The sequence below is a fragment of the Thermobia domestica genome, chromosome 6 (assembly GCF_964235325.1).
Source record: "Thermobia domestica chromosome 6, izTheDome1.hap1.1, whole genome shotgun sequence".
Classification (NCBI taxonomy): Eukaryota; Metazoa; Arthropoda; class Insecta; order Zygentoma; family Lepismatidae; genus Thermobia; species Thermobia domestica.
This window is the reverse complement of record NC_137459.1, coordinates 150,315,238-150,329,758: the sequence shown is the minus strand read 5'-3', so window position 1 is coordinate 150,329,758 and position 14,521 is coordinate 150,315,238. Positions and strand designations below refer to the sequence as shown.

The window sequence follows — 14,521 nt, the reverse complement described above, 5'->3', positions numbered from 1 at the left end:
AACAAGTGGGTAAAATTGCATCACTGAGACTCGAGTGGTTTCTGAGTTATAAGGGTTTTCTTCACTGGGACTTAATATCATGAGGCGCCATTGGAGTGAATATAAACTTTGTAGCAAAAGTCAAAATAAGACGAAATTAATGTTAAAGGGTAAAGTGTGCGTGCAGAAAACGAAAGTCGTCTCATATTTCTTTTCTGCTTATTGCGCTGCGTTTAAGACATCAATTATGTAAATAGTTGACTAATTTGCATACAGCGTTTGCCACTGATATTGAAAGTACGACCTGTAGGAGTTGTGAACTCTGTGGGTGAGGGTTTCCGGCGAACCTTAGTGATTGGCACCCACACTTTGTCATTCATACATAGTTTAAAAGAGGTTCTTGGACCATGGGGGTGGAAAAAGTGATCAAAAAAATTATTTTCGTGACTGATGTCGTTAATTCCCCAATCTACCATTTGTCATAAAAACAGGTTATGGTATCATTAGGTGCAAATGACAACATGCTATGTTATGGAAGTACTGAAGTACTGCAATCAGTAAAATTGTGAGTATTCATAACATCTGATTGGTGTTTTCGTCAGAGGTATAAATCTATGATATGATCTGGTATTAATAATTCTTTTACAAGTAGCAAATCTCGAATTTCTTGCTGTTTGACTGCACTTCTGATTAAATATGGATAAATTGAATGCCTGAGATACTATATCAAAACAAAGCCTGCACTTCTGTTCAGTTTTTAAAATCGTGAATTTCATATCACTGCAACAACTTAGAAACTACTCAAGTCTGGGATCCAATTTTATTCACTTGTTACTGCACAACTGTCGTTATTTTGTGCGAATTTGGGATTTTTCACTTCTGTCCTCCCTGAGATACTTGATGGTGAAAATACACGATTTTCGAAAATTCGCAAAGTTTAAAAATTTCCAAACAATCAAGTATAAGGTTCTCAGATCTGAAACTTGTTTAGGACGTTGTTTACTATCCAATCTCTATGTAGACAAAGAATTGAAGGTGAGTCTTATTTATTTCGTTTCAAAATGTACATTGAAAAATGGCCATTTCTACTTTTCCAACCTCAATGTTCAAAGCTTCTTTCTTCGACGTTCTAAAGTACGTCTCGATGTGCACAGAACACAGAATGTTGTCCACTCCATTATCTTTCATATGGTTATGGTTTGAACTCATTATCTTTAAAACCTAAAAAGTTACAGCGTTTAACGGAATCCTCTGAAAAGTGCAAAATACGCTCAGGCGCCTATACAAAATGGCCGCCACAAACAAACCTGCGCGGCTAAAAAAATAAATGATTACCCGTTTTCAACTCCCTAAATGTGGTACAATCTTAGGCAAAAAAATTCAAAAATAAATAAATTCTGTCAGCAACCTTTGACCTGGAAATTGGTCGATTTCATTTGGATTGACTCTAAACACTATCTCGTCTGTACGACATTAAACTAATGATTTGATGCGAAGTATAAATGTTAAGCAACAAGCTTTTGTCTGTCGGTAACCGTAAAAGGCGCCTTCGGAAATTATGAAACTACCAGTTTGCAATAACTGAGTCTTTTAATCCGTATAAATAATGTTGTAAATAAGATTTTATTTTCTCAGGATAAGCTATTCTTTGCTAGCTTTTAGGCGTGGAAATTTAGTTTATTTTACTTTCACAATTGTATTTGTTGCTGGAAAATAGAGTTCTGTAACTACCCAAATGTGCGAAACCTTAAAATTAATACAAAGTAATAAAGGCATTATTACAAGAAATTCCAAATGAATAAATAGCATGAGAATGAGTATATACGCTTTATTATCGTGATCGTGTTTCATTGTTTACGTGTTTTAGTTCATTTTAACTCCTAAGAAACTTATTAATGCTTAAATGCCTTTACTGAACACAGAAGCTGACTGTCTCTCAAAAAGGAAAGGAACAAATACGTCCAGTTTTATGTACATGCATCCTCCCTTTTTCAGTGAGTGTCTCACTATGACGTTTTTTCTTTCATATATGACGGAACTTTCATTGTGTAACTAACGTAACAGCTTAAAATTTAAGGGATATATTTAATTTCTTGCTTTTTGTGGACATTTCTATTAGGTAAGTGTAGTGTAATTTCATAATAAAGTATGTTATAATTGTTTTTATATCGTTCATTGTTGTTCAATAGGGGAAAAATATGTTACTTACGTATGTATCATCGTTGCCATGTTTTCTTCATCTTGTCGTTCCATGAATATCAGGGAAACTTAAAATAAATGTTCTGGAAAACCAAGAAAAGTCAGGGAATTTTTCCCGTAAAATTTGTCGCCATCCTGTAGGGATGAGCTTATATCGGAGACTTTCTCAATAACTACTAAGACAATTTTCTTCATATTTCATAAATAAATTTTCCATCAAGAAGCCTTACAATATCAGGATTCCCACCGATTTGGAAAACCTGGAAAAGTCACTGAATTAAGCTTACTCGTAGAAAGTTTCGAAAAAGTTAGAGTTAATGAAAAGCTGAAGAAAGAAAAAAAAAAAAAAAAAGAACAGAGAAGTCAGGAAATGTTTGTATGGATTTTTTGGCTGTTAGAATTTTTTTTTTTTTTTTGGATTACCTGGGTATTTGATAGGGGATATTTTATATAATTAGTAATATTTCTGTACCTACGCATACACAGTATACATAGACATGCGTAGTAGATGAGGAATCCCCTGATTGAGAAAAATATAGTTGCTTTTATACATTCTATAGAGACTTGGAAATTTGTAAATCGTAATTTAGAAAGGTCACGCAGTTCGTCTTTGCCAAATGAGCAGGAACCCTGAATATGGTATACATCAATTTTCATTAAAATATCTACACAACAACTTATGTTTATTCATATTTCATAAATAAAGATTTCTGTGAAAACCCTTCAATATGGCATGAATATTTTCTCATGAAAAGGTCCGTAAGGGATAATTTGTTTTTAGGCTAAGTTTTCTTCTATAGAAAGTTTTCCGAAAACTCCTATTATAAGTTTGTTCATACTTCGTAAATAAATGTTTCAATAATAAGTACAATGTGCTATTAAAATTATTACGTAGGTGCATGAGAGGATGATTCAAATTAACAAAATTTGGTTACTTACCAATAAATCCTCAGAAATGAGAACGAGAAAGTGTACAGTGGTGGTTTATAACTTTTATTAATATTCAAAGAAGAACCTTCATTAACTCAGTATGTCACATAAACTACATACGGTTAAAACAGACAAAATTATTTATGTTAGTCATTTTGTTAGCCGAACTCACTCCTCAAAATCGTGAAAGAAGTTTAGGTAGAGAAATTAAAATTGTCAAGATTTAATTACTATACAAAAATTCAACAAACCAAAAGGGAACTTTGCAACACAAGCAGTTCAAAAAATGTCCATTAATACAGCAAACAGAAGAAGAAAAATACTCAAAAATATCAGTTATAAGGAAATTTTGTAATAAGTTACTTTAGTATTTTACTACGGACTCCCATGTCACAAATTTAGGAGGTGATCCCTCACATCAAACGAAAGACAAATGTTCTGATAAACATGGGTCTAAAAATGCCTCATTTCGGTTATAAACTGTCGAAAATGCGAACGAGTACGCTTTAAGAAACCTTAGCTTGAAAATTGTGATAGCCGTTCAAGGAATTACACAGGAAACAGTGTGCGCTTTAAATATCAACGTTTCACAATCATCTTGTACCGGCGTAGCGAATAGTATAAAGTAGATTCAGGTGCGGAGACACTTTTAGATACTAATTGAATACTCGTTACGTGCGTACCAGAGGATTATTAGACGTAAATATTTACGTAGATAGATCATAAACTAATTCCTGTGAGATTTCTTGAACCGCTTGCGAGAAGTCTCATAATTTTCAAGCCACTGCATTTTAAAATATGATGTTTTGCATTTTCTTGGTTTGTAACCGAAAGGAAGTGTTTTCCGACCAATGTTTATTATTTGTTTTTCTTCGTTTGATATAAGATATAGCCTTCTGAATTTATAGCACGGAGTTCATAACACTATGCATAATGTAACCATTTATATATCTTGAACAAATCTACAGCAAGTTAAGGGAGTGTGATATCATCAAGATCTAACGTGGATTGAAGGTATAATGTTTTTACAAAGTACCTTTTAGCAAATTTTTTACTAACAACCACAAAATTACGTAAATTTTCATAAAGAGTTTCTGTATGAGTTCTTTCACAGCAATAATAGGAAAAAAATATCAGTTTACAGTACGATATTATCAAGTTTTTTGATCTTGTTTATTTATTTAATTATTTTGTTTTTAATGCCGTACGCGCGAAGCAGTGCAAGATAAAATTCTAAAAAGTGAAATAAGTTGCATTGAAGTTGCCCATATTTGCTGAAGAAAGTGTCAGGGTGCACCGAAACAGCACACTGAATGACATTAAGCATTAAACGCAGTGAATAAAAGAGAGTACTTAAGTTTTACTGTAATATGTAATTTTATATTGGTAACTCTATCGTGTTAATGATGTATGTACAATTATTAGTTATTTGGCCTTGCTTCGCATGTTTTTTTCTCATCTCTTAGTTTCTTTTGCGGTTCAATATAAAGACTAAGAAAAACTTACATACTAAAATTCTTGTGAGATTTCATTACATATTTGTTGTATTTAGATGCGTTTTTAATGGCTAAATTGTATTTAATCCATAATTGTGCCTTAGATATTGCAATGGTAGTGGCGCTTACAGTTATATCGTAATACAATAAAACATTTATACAGAACTGCAGTAGTGACATAGGAGCAATTAACTTGTATATATATATATATATATATATTTGATACTGTTTACAATTATTGACTTTAACCATTGCTAATGCAAGCTGCTTGAAGAGCTGTCATTAATAAACTTAGTCCAAGAATGGAGACGATAGAAATGAGGTTTTTTTTCTTTCTTCAATCACGAATACGGTAAGATCATAATATAAAGTAGATGAAAACAGGAATACAGAGTTGGAACACCTTACTAATTAACAACCGCTTTCAGTTGCCAGTTACTTAAATGAGTACATGTATATATTTGCTAAAATTTGTAATGTTAAGTGTCGATATAATAAATTCTTTACTGGATAATTGTATGCTAGTGTAATGGTCAACGTTGATCGCATAAAGTAATGCTAACTGATTTCTGTTTTAGGTGAATTTAGTTCTGCTTTTGACGCCCTCAATATTTTTATCAAGTATTCACCGGTTCCTCTCAGTAGTCTGTTGGCAGAATCAGCGTTTCAGGCTACATGTAACTGTATGTTACGAACAAGCGACGTAACATTACTACAGGTTTGTAGACAAGTAACTCGTTAATATTGTAGTGAGAAGCTGCATACACATTTCAAACATGTAACGAGATGGACGGTGCGTACACATTTGTAACGTAAAATACATGAAAGCACACCTTTAGAAGCACAACATGCAAGAAACGAAATAGAGACCACATATTAAGTTCTACCTCCAAGAATGCAGTTCACAAGGGTAAAAGAAGAGATACTAGAGATTCTCCTCACTCAATTCTCAAGTAGACAAAGGGGGCCGCGGTGGCTCAGTGGTAGAGCGTTCACTTCTGGTACTTGGGGTCCCGGGTTCAATTCCCGGCCCCGCCAAGTGAACTTTGTGGTGGACAAACACTGTGTGCGTGGGTTTCTTCGGGGTACTCCCGTTTCCTCCCACTTTCTTCATTCCACCATTTCATTCATTACTCATCATCACCGTCTCCTTTAGCCTAACCGGCATAACCGTGGGATGTAAAACTCAAATATTTCATTTCTCAAGTAATCAAAGTAAACACACCTTGTTGTATATTTTAGTCTGTAATCAGCAATCCGTTTTACATACTTTTATTTATTTTTTAAAAAAATTTTATTTGATTTTACTTTTTTTTTTTTTAAATTCAGTTCTCTTGTGTATAATAACGAAAGAAACACTAATGAAATGCAATGGTTCGATGTGACTTAAGTAGCTATCTTTTAAAAAAGAATTCACAAGACGCTCTATGTTACGGAATAAAAAGAAACAAATAGCTTTCCTATTATGTTAATAATTTATTTGCCACCTTTCAGTCTGTTTTCTTCCGTGATTTATTTATCTATTCTCAAAAATAATTAGAATCCAAAGAGTCCAAAGGTACACCTTATTCTAAAAAGAATGAACGCATTGATTATGATTATCTTGAGCTGAACATTTTCTGTCCAACTTCGGATATTTTTGAAACCGTAAACTTAAAGCCAACCTTCGTAATCGGGGGAAAAATTATGCAGATGTGTTTCTTCTTTTAAGTTCAATAAGACATGTTGAAATTTTATTAAGTATAGAAAAAAAAAAGTTTCATTGAAATACATAATGATAATAGTATTTTGAAACTATGAATACATGTGAGCATATGCTGGTTTGGTCACCCACATTTCCATACGTAAAAGAACATTTTAAATCAAAGACAGTGAACATAGTTCTCACATCCATAGTAGAATGAAAAAGAGAAAAGAAGGAAGAAAAACAATATTTGCAACGGATATGTATATCATTGTCATGGAAATTCAGTTATATTTCGTCAGAAGGAGCTCGGCAGGAGTGTTCATGTTAGCTCAACGGTAAATCGTGGGACTTCTTATTATAAGGTCGTGAGTTTGATTATAGTTTGAATCAGACTTTTTTGGTATGTATTGCTATATTTCTCAATACATAAATACATAAAATAATTACATTAAAATAAATCAGATGTGTGTGTGTGTATATATATTCATGCAACCATTTCAAGACGTAAGTAATTATTATGTTTAAAGTGTAACATTTGAGATGTGGTGGGTGTTGACAGAACGTAGGTACATTATATTTGAATACTAAATACAAATTAAGTAAGACGTGTAATGACAGTACGTATGTATGCGTAGTGTATTTGTCATATGGAAGTTACTTCTCAATATTCTCTTTACACCATGAGATTTCCTGTCTCTAAGATAGTGTTATAATAGCTAAATATGAGACATTTGCATCTGGTGTTTATTTAATTCACTTCTAAATTTATATATTATTATAAATGCATGATCACTGTCATGCAGAGTAAAATGCACTATTTATTGTATAATTTGAGTAAAACGAAATGCTTTACTCTTTTCATTCATTAGCATTTGCCGCCACACTTTACGTGAGAGACTGAAACATACGTAATCGTATTTCGTTAAACACTTCCAATCTTAGGATTCGTGACATATCTTGTATGAGAGCCAGCGGTGAACAATAAGTAGCGTTAGAAAATCTTTAATTCAATTTCCGAATTCTAGAATGTCGAAATTTCGGAATTTGGGAATTTCGCAACTGTAGAAAGTAAAAATCTCATAATCAAACATATGCAACATGGCATGGAAACTTGATAGGGTTGTAGGAAAGAAACCGTATAAATCCACACTGTCACTAATTGAGTAATGGAAGTAAATTCAGACACTTTTGGTGCCATTGGTTGTTCAAATGTGTTCAAACATTCGCTACACTAAGACCTCGGTGTTTCGGAATACCCCAAGTTTAATACAACATTTGTAACTGATATGAGTATCATTGTTATCGGACACCGGAAATTGTCATGTTTGTTCAGAATGGGTTTGTAAGTGTATTCATGTTAGCTTACTGGTAGAGTGTGGGATTCCCGATCGTCAGCTCAGATCCTGCAGAGACTTTTTTATTAGCAGAATTGCACAAAAATATGATACTGCTATGAAAAATATTTTCAGGAAAGTTTAGATAGCCCCAAAAATTGCTGTTTTGGGAGTTATGCTGGGGACGATAATATTCTGTCCAAGACCCTTCTGCATTTATTATACATTCTGTTCTGGACATGTAACCTATTAGATGGCCGACAAATCTATTTCCTTTCCCTACCTCCTGCCATGCATCCAAAAAAGGCCCCACCGAGTTCTTGGTGTATCTGCCTCAGGCCAACTGTCCCTTAGAGTACACTTCACCTCTGCCCATATATTTTCCATGGGATTGAGGTCTGCCTCAGGAGGCGGCCAATCAATTAAATCAATCTCAGGCTGCCTGCAAACCATTCCTGAACCAAACGGGAAGTATGTATTGGAGACTGGTCTTGCTGGAACTGAATGACACCATGAGGCTGAAGTAGTAGCACTGATAGCACCATGATGTTCCTCATAACGTGTAAATACTGAGCACTGTTCAGGTGCCCTTCAATTCTGTAAAGCTGTCCTGCACCGTGACTGGAAATCCAACCTCAACATGAAATAGTTACATGGCCACTGCGATTGCAAGCAGCCACATATCCAGGGTCATATCGGGTGTCTCTTGGACGATATACAAAACGGCACCTCTCATTCGATGTTGTGAATGTGTATTCATCTGAGAAAACTACGTTTTTCCAATTGCGATCCACATTCGCATATGCAAATGCGAGACGGTAAATTTTGTGTTCGTCTGAGAGTTTTTCCTTCACAGCAGCAACACAGCCACGTAACCCAGCATGACGAAGCCTTTAGAGCGCTGTCTGCGTATTACCAGTAAAGTGTGAAGCTTTCCTTAGCTGTCTAGACGTCGTTAGTGGGTCTAACCGGGTTTCGTTTACTAATCTCGCATCTTCGCTTGTAGACACATGAGGATAACCAGAAGATCGTAAATTACCAGTCTGACCTGTAGTACCATATTGCCGAATCCATCGCCTGGCTACAGAAGCCGGGATACCCTTTCACCTCCATCTGCAGTTGCATTATACCCCATCACCTCCCATAAAGTATTTACAGCAGAGCCTCTGTCCATGATCAGCAATGCTTTGACCTGTGAGCATCGACAAACAAGTAACAGCTAGTAACTGGCATATGATTGGTTACTTGCAGAACACGCCCCTTGTGAGTAATGCTTTGGTCAACATTTGCGAAAGAAATCTTAAAATGGCGCAAGGAATATAATAATAATAAAAAATTCGATAGAAGTTCCAGATTTATGCTAAAAAACCTATATATATTATACAACCTTTTGAAATATATGAATCAGATAAGCGGGAGAGAGAGAGAGAGAGAGAGAGAGAGAGAGAGAGAGAGAGAGAAAACAGCATCTACAGCCTCACCTCTTCATATACAAAATCATTTCAGAGTATTAAACTGAAAACCTAGGGAAAGAAGTTCTATTTTGCCTTATTACTAAAGCACAATTGAGTCTCTTAAGTCTTTAGTCTCTGTGGGGATCATAAACTTCGTGTGGACATGATTTTTAGGATAGTAAGTTTTCTGTCTGGAACCACTATTCTATTTTGGATATTCTGTTTATACCCGCATGTTGTCTTTACGCCTCTGACAATATTTCAAGAACATACAACCCTTGCTGTAATTATAATATTGAGAAGTAACATCTGTATTATAAATAGTTGCAGACAGATACACTACACACACTTACTTATTGCTGTTACACGATTTTCTTAATTTGTATTTAACATTTACATATAATATACCGACGTTCTATCAATGATTATATACTGATTTATTTTAATGTAATTATTTTACATAAAATATTCATGCATTGAGGAATACAGCAGTTCGTGCCAAAAAGTTTGATTCAAACGATAATCGAACTCAGGATATTACGATTAGAAGTCCCACGGTTTATCACTGAGCTAACATGATCACTACTGACGAGCTCCTTCTGAATAAATATAACTGAATTTCCAAAACAACAATATTCATATCCGTCGCAAAATATTGTTTATATACTGTTTTTTTTTCTCCTTTGTCTTTTTATTCTACTGTGGATGTGAGAACTATGTTCACTGTCTTTGCTTTAATTGGAAAAACGTTCTTTTGAAACGTAAATGAGAAAATCAGCATGTTCTCACATGTATACTTAGTTTCGAAATACTGTATCATTAAGTATTTCAATGAATGTTCAACATTTTTTCTGCAATTAATAACATTTCAACAACATATTTTATTACAATTAAAGGAAGTAAAAACACATTTGCACAAATTTTCCCCGATTACGAATGTTTTGTTGGGGGTTCGAACCTGATATTTTGGTTTACTCTTTCCAAAAATACCCGAATTTGGACTTATTAAATTTTAACCTCTAAAGAGCCATAATCAATGCGCTCATTCTTCTTAGAATGCCAATGAATCCTAATATAGACTTTTCAGACTACATTTCTCTATTCCTTATATTATTGCAAGATTTATAACGTCCGTAAATGCCGTCCACACACTGACACCTTCTGTTTTTGTTTGAAGAACTGAAGGTCATATCCCTTACACACTAGTTTCATCGAGCTCTCTCATGGCTATACAGTTACCCTATGTGTCTTTGGCGCGGGAGACACGGGTACAATTTTCGACGGACGCTGATATGGTTCAGATCCTGCGTTAAGCTGTAGGTCCACGTCTCATATATTCTTGCTCCTGAAAGGAACACTAAACTCTAATCCCTCTAACACTATTTGTTTCATGTTGTGTTACAGGTTAGAAATGTGTTCGTACCTTTAAGAGTAAATATTGATGTGTGTATAACTGACTTGGAGGTGTATAGGTTGCTTGGTAGGTTGGATCAGTGAACTGTCTGTCAACCACGTTCGTTTAAGACTAAATATTCTTTTTATATAGTGTAAATGAATTGTTGAAACAGTAGAACGATTCGTAGATATGACTTTTAGGCTAAAGATCATGCACTATGAAATTGAAATTGATAGTGGTGGAAGAAAAGTGTCTTGAGATCTGTTGAGTTAACCAGTTAGTCAGTCAGTGGATTAACCTGTGATTGATATAATAATAATAATAATAATAATAATAATAATAATAATAACAATGACAAAAGTTAAAGTTGATAAGAAGTATAAAACATTACCTACTAAAATGTCATTGTATGTTTCAGTCTGGTGGAGAATGTTTAAGGTTCTTCCTACTTGCATCTCCCCATCAAGTCTGTAATTATCAAGATCAGGAGGGTCATACTGGACTACAATATATTTTGCAAATAATAGACCGAATGCTGAACCCTACGAGACCTCAACACACTGCCACATATGCTGGAGTTCTAATTGTAACACTTATTCGTAAGATCGATGTGACTGACCAGATAGAATACGTGATGAAGGCTGTTTTAAGCAAAATGCAGCGAGCAAAGTCAGTAACTGTGATGCAGGTAAGTACAGTTACATGCGAATCTCATTTAAGAAGCAGCAATGTCTGTCTGATGTTTGTTAATTTGTCTTTTTAACGTAAACATTTTAGTACTCGTAAATTTTTAAAGTACTGCAATTTTTGGCTACATTAAGCGAAAATTTATACAGTTGGAAATAAAAAGTGATATCATATTACCCTTTCGAAGACATATTTCACAGGGGTTCCCAAAAAATTGTAATGTAGATTTGGATTGTAGAAAGATTGTAGTTTAGTGTTTATTAGAAAGTTAATCATCGTCGTAAAATATTATTTCACCACCTATCGCAAATGAAGAAACTTTCGTGACTACGATCCTTAGTTAACTTCGTCTTGATACAAAAATTATCTGCAAATATAGAAAGAATATATTAAGGTGAGTGTGTAACTATTCGCATATCAGTTGCTGTTATGTACGTTCGCTAGTTATGTTTCTGCTTCCAGTACGATGGCATTATTACTGTTTACTTTGCTACGTTAATTCTTCTATTAAAGTTTCCAGACACAGCAAGTTGTTTTGTATTTCACACGATGAGGGAACTTAGGATAAAGTAATAGTCAACACTTACTAGCACTAATCCTTCTATTAATTCGTCCTTCCTATATTGTATTAATTGTTTTACTCGTATGGTTAATTTTATTTCAAGTTGATTTAAATTTTCCCTTCCTCCTTGGTTTCCAGAGTTTCATAGAAAAATCTAATTATTTATTTCTAAATTACTAGTGTGCTTTCTTTTCTCCTTGGTTTTCTTGTAGGCGTGTTAAAACAAAAAGTCCTATTGCAATTTGTAAATTTGGAACCACGGTAACTCTGTGGTAGAGCGCTCATCTCTGGCACGTGGCTTCCTGGTTTGATGCCAGCTCCCACCAGGTGGGGTTTGTGCTATACAAACATTATGTGCGTGGGTGTTTTGGGGGTTCTACAGTTTTCTCCAACTTCGTAATTTCGCCATTATCATCCATTTCATCATCACCGTCTCCCGTACTTTCAGTGCATAATCGTGTGGTGTATATAGTTGTCAAATTGTATATAGTTATCAAAAGAATGAAAATCGCATGTACTGCATCAAGTAATCTTTGAATCGTAGTAAGTTAGCAACACTGAACATTCGTGTACTACGGCTGTCTTCTGTTAGTGGTGTGTTGGGTAATCATGAGTAGTATACAGAGTGGTGGTGTACGAATTCGGTGCACAATAGACCAGACAGTGGTGGTCTAAAATGGGAGACCTCTGATTTTCAAAGACCAAATTGTTAGTGCGCGTTTAGTTGGAACAAGTGTATCCAAGACAGCCAGTTTGAGAGCAGTGTTGTCTAAGGTAATGACGACTTGCAGAATTCGTAGCAAGACCTTATAAGAGGAGAATAGTCGACGGAATCCAAGCTCGGATGAGAGAGAGATCTTCGAACATTGAAGAGATTTGTTACGAAGAATTTTAGACCTAATGCAGTGCAGCTAACTTCAGTACTCAATGAACACCTGGAACGACCTACTTGTACAATCACATTACAATGAGAGATGCATAACATCCGGCATCGAGTTCCGATTTCGAAGACTGAACACTGCTGATGATTGAAAGTAACATCATCCGATGAGTAACCTTTCGTCCTGTTTCTAGCAACAGACCAGGTTTGTGTATCAATGGATGCTCAATAAGGCATGTTCTCCAGACTATCTAATTCCTATTGTTAAACATGAGAGTAGAGCCATGCTGATGTGGGCCGTAATTTCATCGCATTCGCCTAGTCTTATTATTACTCTCGAAGGACGAATTACTGCAAACGACTGTGTGTATTTTAGGTCATCAGATGTGTCTTATGGTATAGATGTTGTTTTTCAATGACAACACAATCCTCCAGGATGAAAATACACAACCATAGTTATTCAAGCTTAATTTGGAAAATGTCAGAATAAACTTCAGGATCTCAATTTCCATTATCGCACATCTATAGCCAGTTTTAGACCATAGTCCATTATACCTGTCGAAATGATTCACGAGATACTGTATTTGACTCCGGCCCCAATATCGTATTAGTCAATCCATTCTGTGATCAAGCATGTGCCGCTCCACCATCTCCAAAAAATCAAATTTTTTCATGAATGTTTATCCTATATCAAGGTACTTCAAAATCACAATTAATTATTTTTTACAACTTCCCATGGCGACACAGGGGCTGGCGCCATTTTGCGTTTTTTCTATTTTAGGCGTTTACGTTGTTTTGAATATCTCAACATGTCGTAACAAACTGAAAATTGCTGGACGTCTCCAACTCGTGCAGAGCTAAAACTTTGATTTCTTAACATTTTTACCTAAAACCACTTGAAGGGGATGAAATCTGGGTCTGCAGTAGCAACATTTTTGAACATTGAAAACATGTTTGGGAAGAGGAAACAACTGACGTAGAGGTCTGAATTTATGTGTGCATGTAGTCTGGGGACATAAGTTAATGCACAAAAATTTAGACCTGTAGCTGCTCCCAAAGGTCTGAAAAAAAAAAAATCGTAAAGTTGGGGAGTTATGCCAATTTAGCATATTTCGCTGTCCAATATCTCCAATGGGCCTGGATAAAAATTTAAAAAATCTGAAAGTTTGGGAATAGTTAAACCTTTAGTATACCACAACAAAGCGCTTTTTGTGTTTGTGAACAGAAGGGGGTCAAGGTATTAAATAATGACGTCATACTTTAGGAGGTGTTTTGTTCATAAAATCTTTTTTGGACATTGAAAACATGTTTGGGAAGAGGAAACAACTTAGGTAGAGGTCTGAATTTGTGAGTGCGTATAGTCAGGGGTCATAAGTTAATACACACAATTTACAGACCTGTAGCTGCTCCCAAAGGTCTGAAAAAATCGTAAAGTTGGGGAATTATGCCAATTTAGCGTATTTCACTGTCCAATATCTCCAATGGGCCTGGATAGAAAAATCTGAAATTTTGGGAATAGTTAGTCCTTTAGTATACCATAACACACAACAAAGCGCGATTTGTGCTTTTGAGCAGAAGGGGGTCAAAGTACTAAGTAATGACGTCATACTGTAGGAGGTGTTTTGTTCATAAAATCGATTGGAGATTTGTTGCTGTGAAGAAAAATAAAGTAGGTTGAATGGTTAGTCCAATCAAGGCTCTCAAGCTCGTTTCTTTTCTCTAGTTGTAAAACTGTCTTATAAGACCCACAGCAGCACTGGTGAAACATGCCGCTATCAGCAGAAGGCGAGGAAAGTTAAAGTGCACCCTTTACGATTTTTTTTCAGGCCTTTGGGAGCAGCTACAGGTCTGTAAATTTTTGTGTATTAACTTATGACCCCTGACTATACGCACTCACAAATTCAGATCTCTACCTAA

The 14,521-nt window shown here is 35.1% G+C and overlaps 1 protein-coding gene across 2 annotated transcripts in view; it reads left to right on the top strand.

Moving 5' to 3' along the window:
• Window positions 1–14,521, top strand: part of Ipo9 (Importin 9) — a 132,573-nt gene that overhangs the window by 75,507 nt on the left and 42,545 nt on the right. For both annotated transcript variants that reach the window (XM_081762244.1, XM_081762243.1), the window contains exons 14-15: window positions 5,183–5,322; window positions 10,894–11,163. In XM_081762244.1, the coding sequence (XP_081618370.1) occupies window positions 5,183–5,322; window positions 10,894–11,163 (410 nt within the window). The remainder of the gene's footprint in view (window positions 1–5,182; window positions 5,323–10,893; window positions 11,164–14,521) is intronic.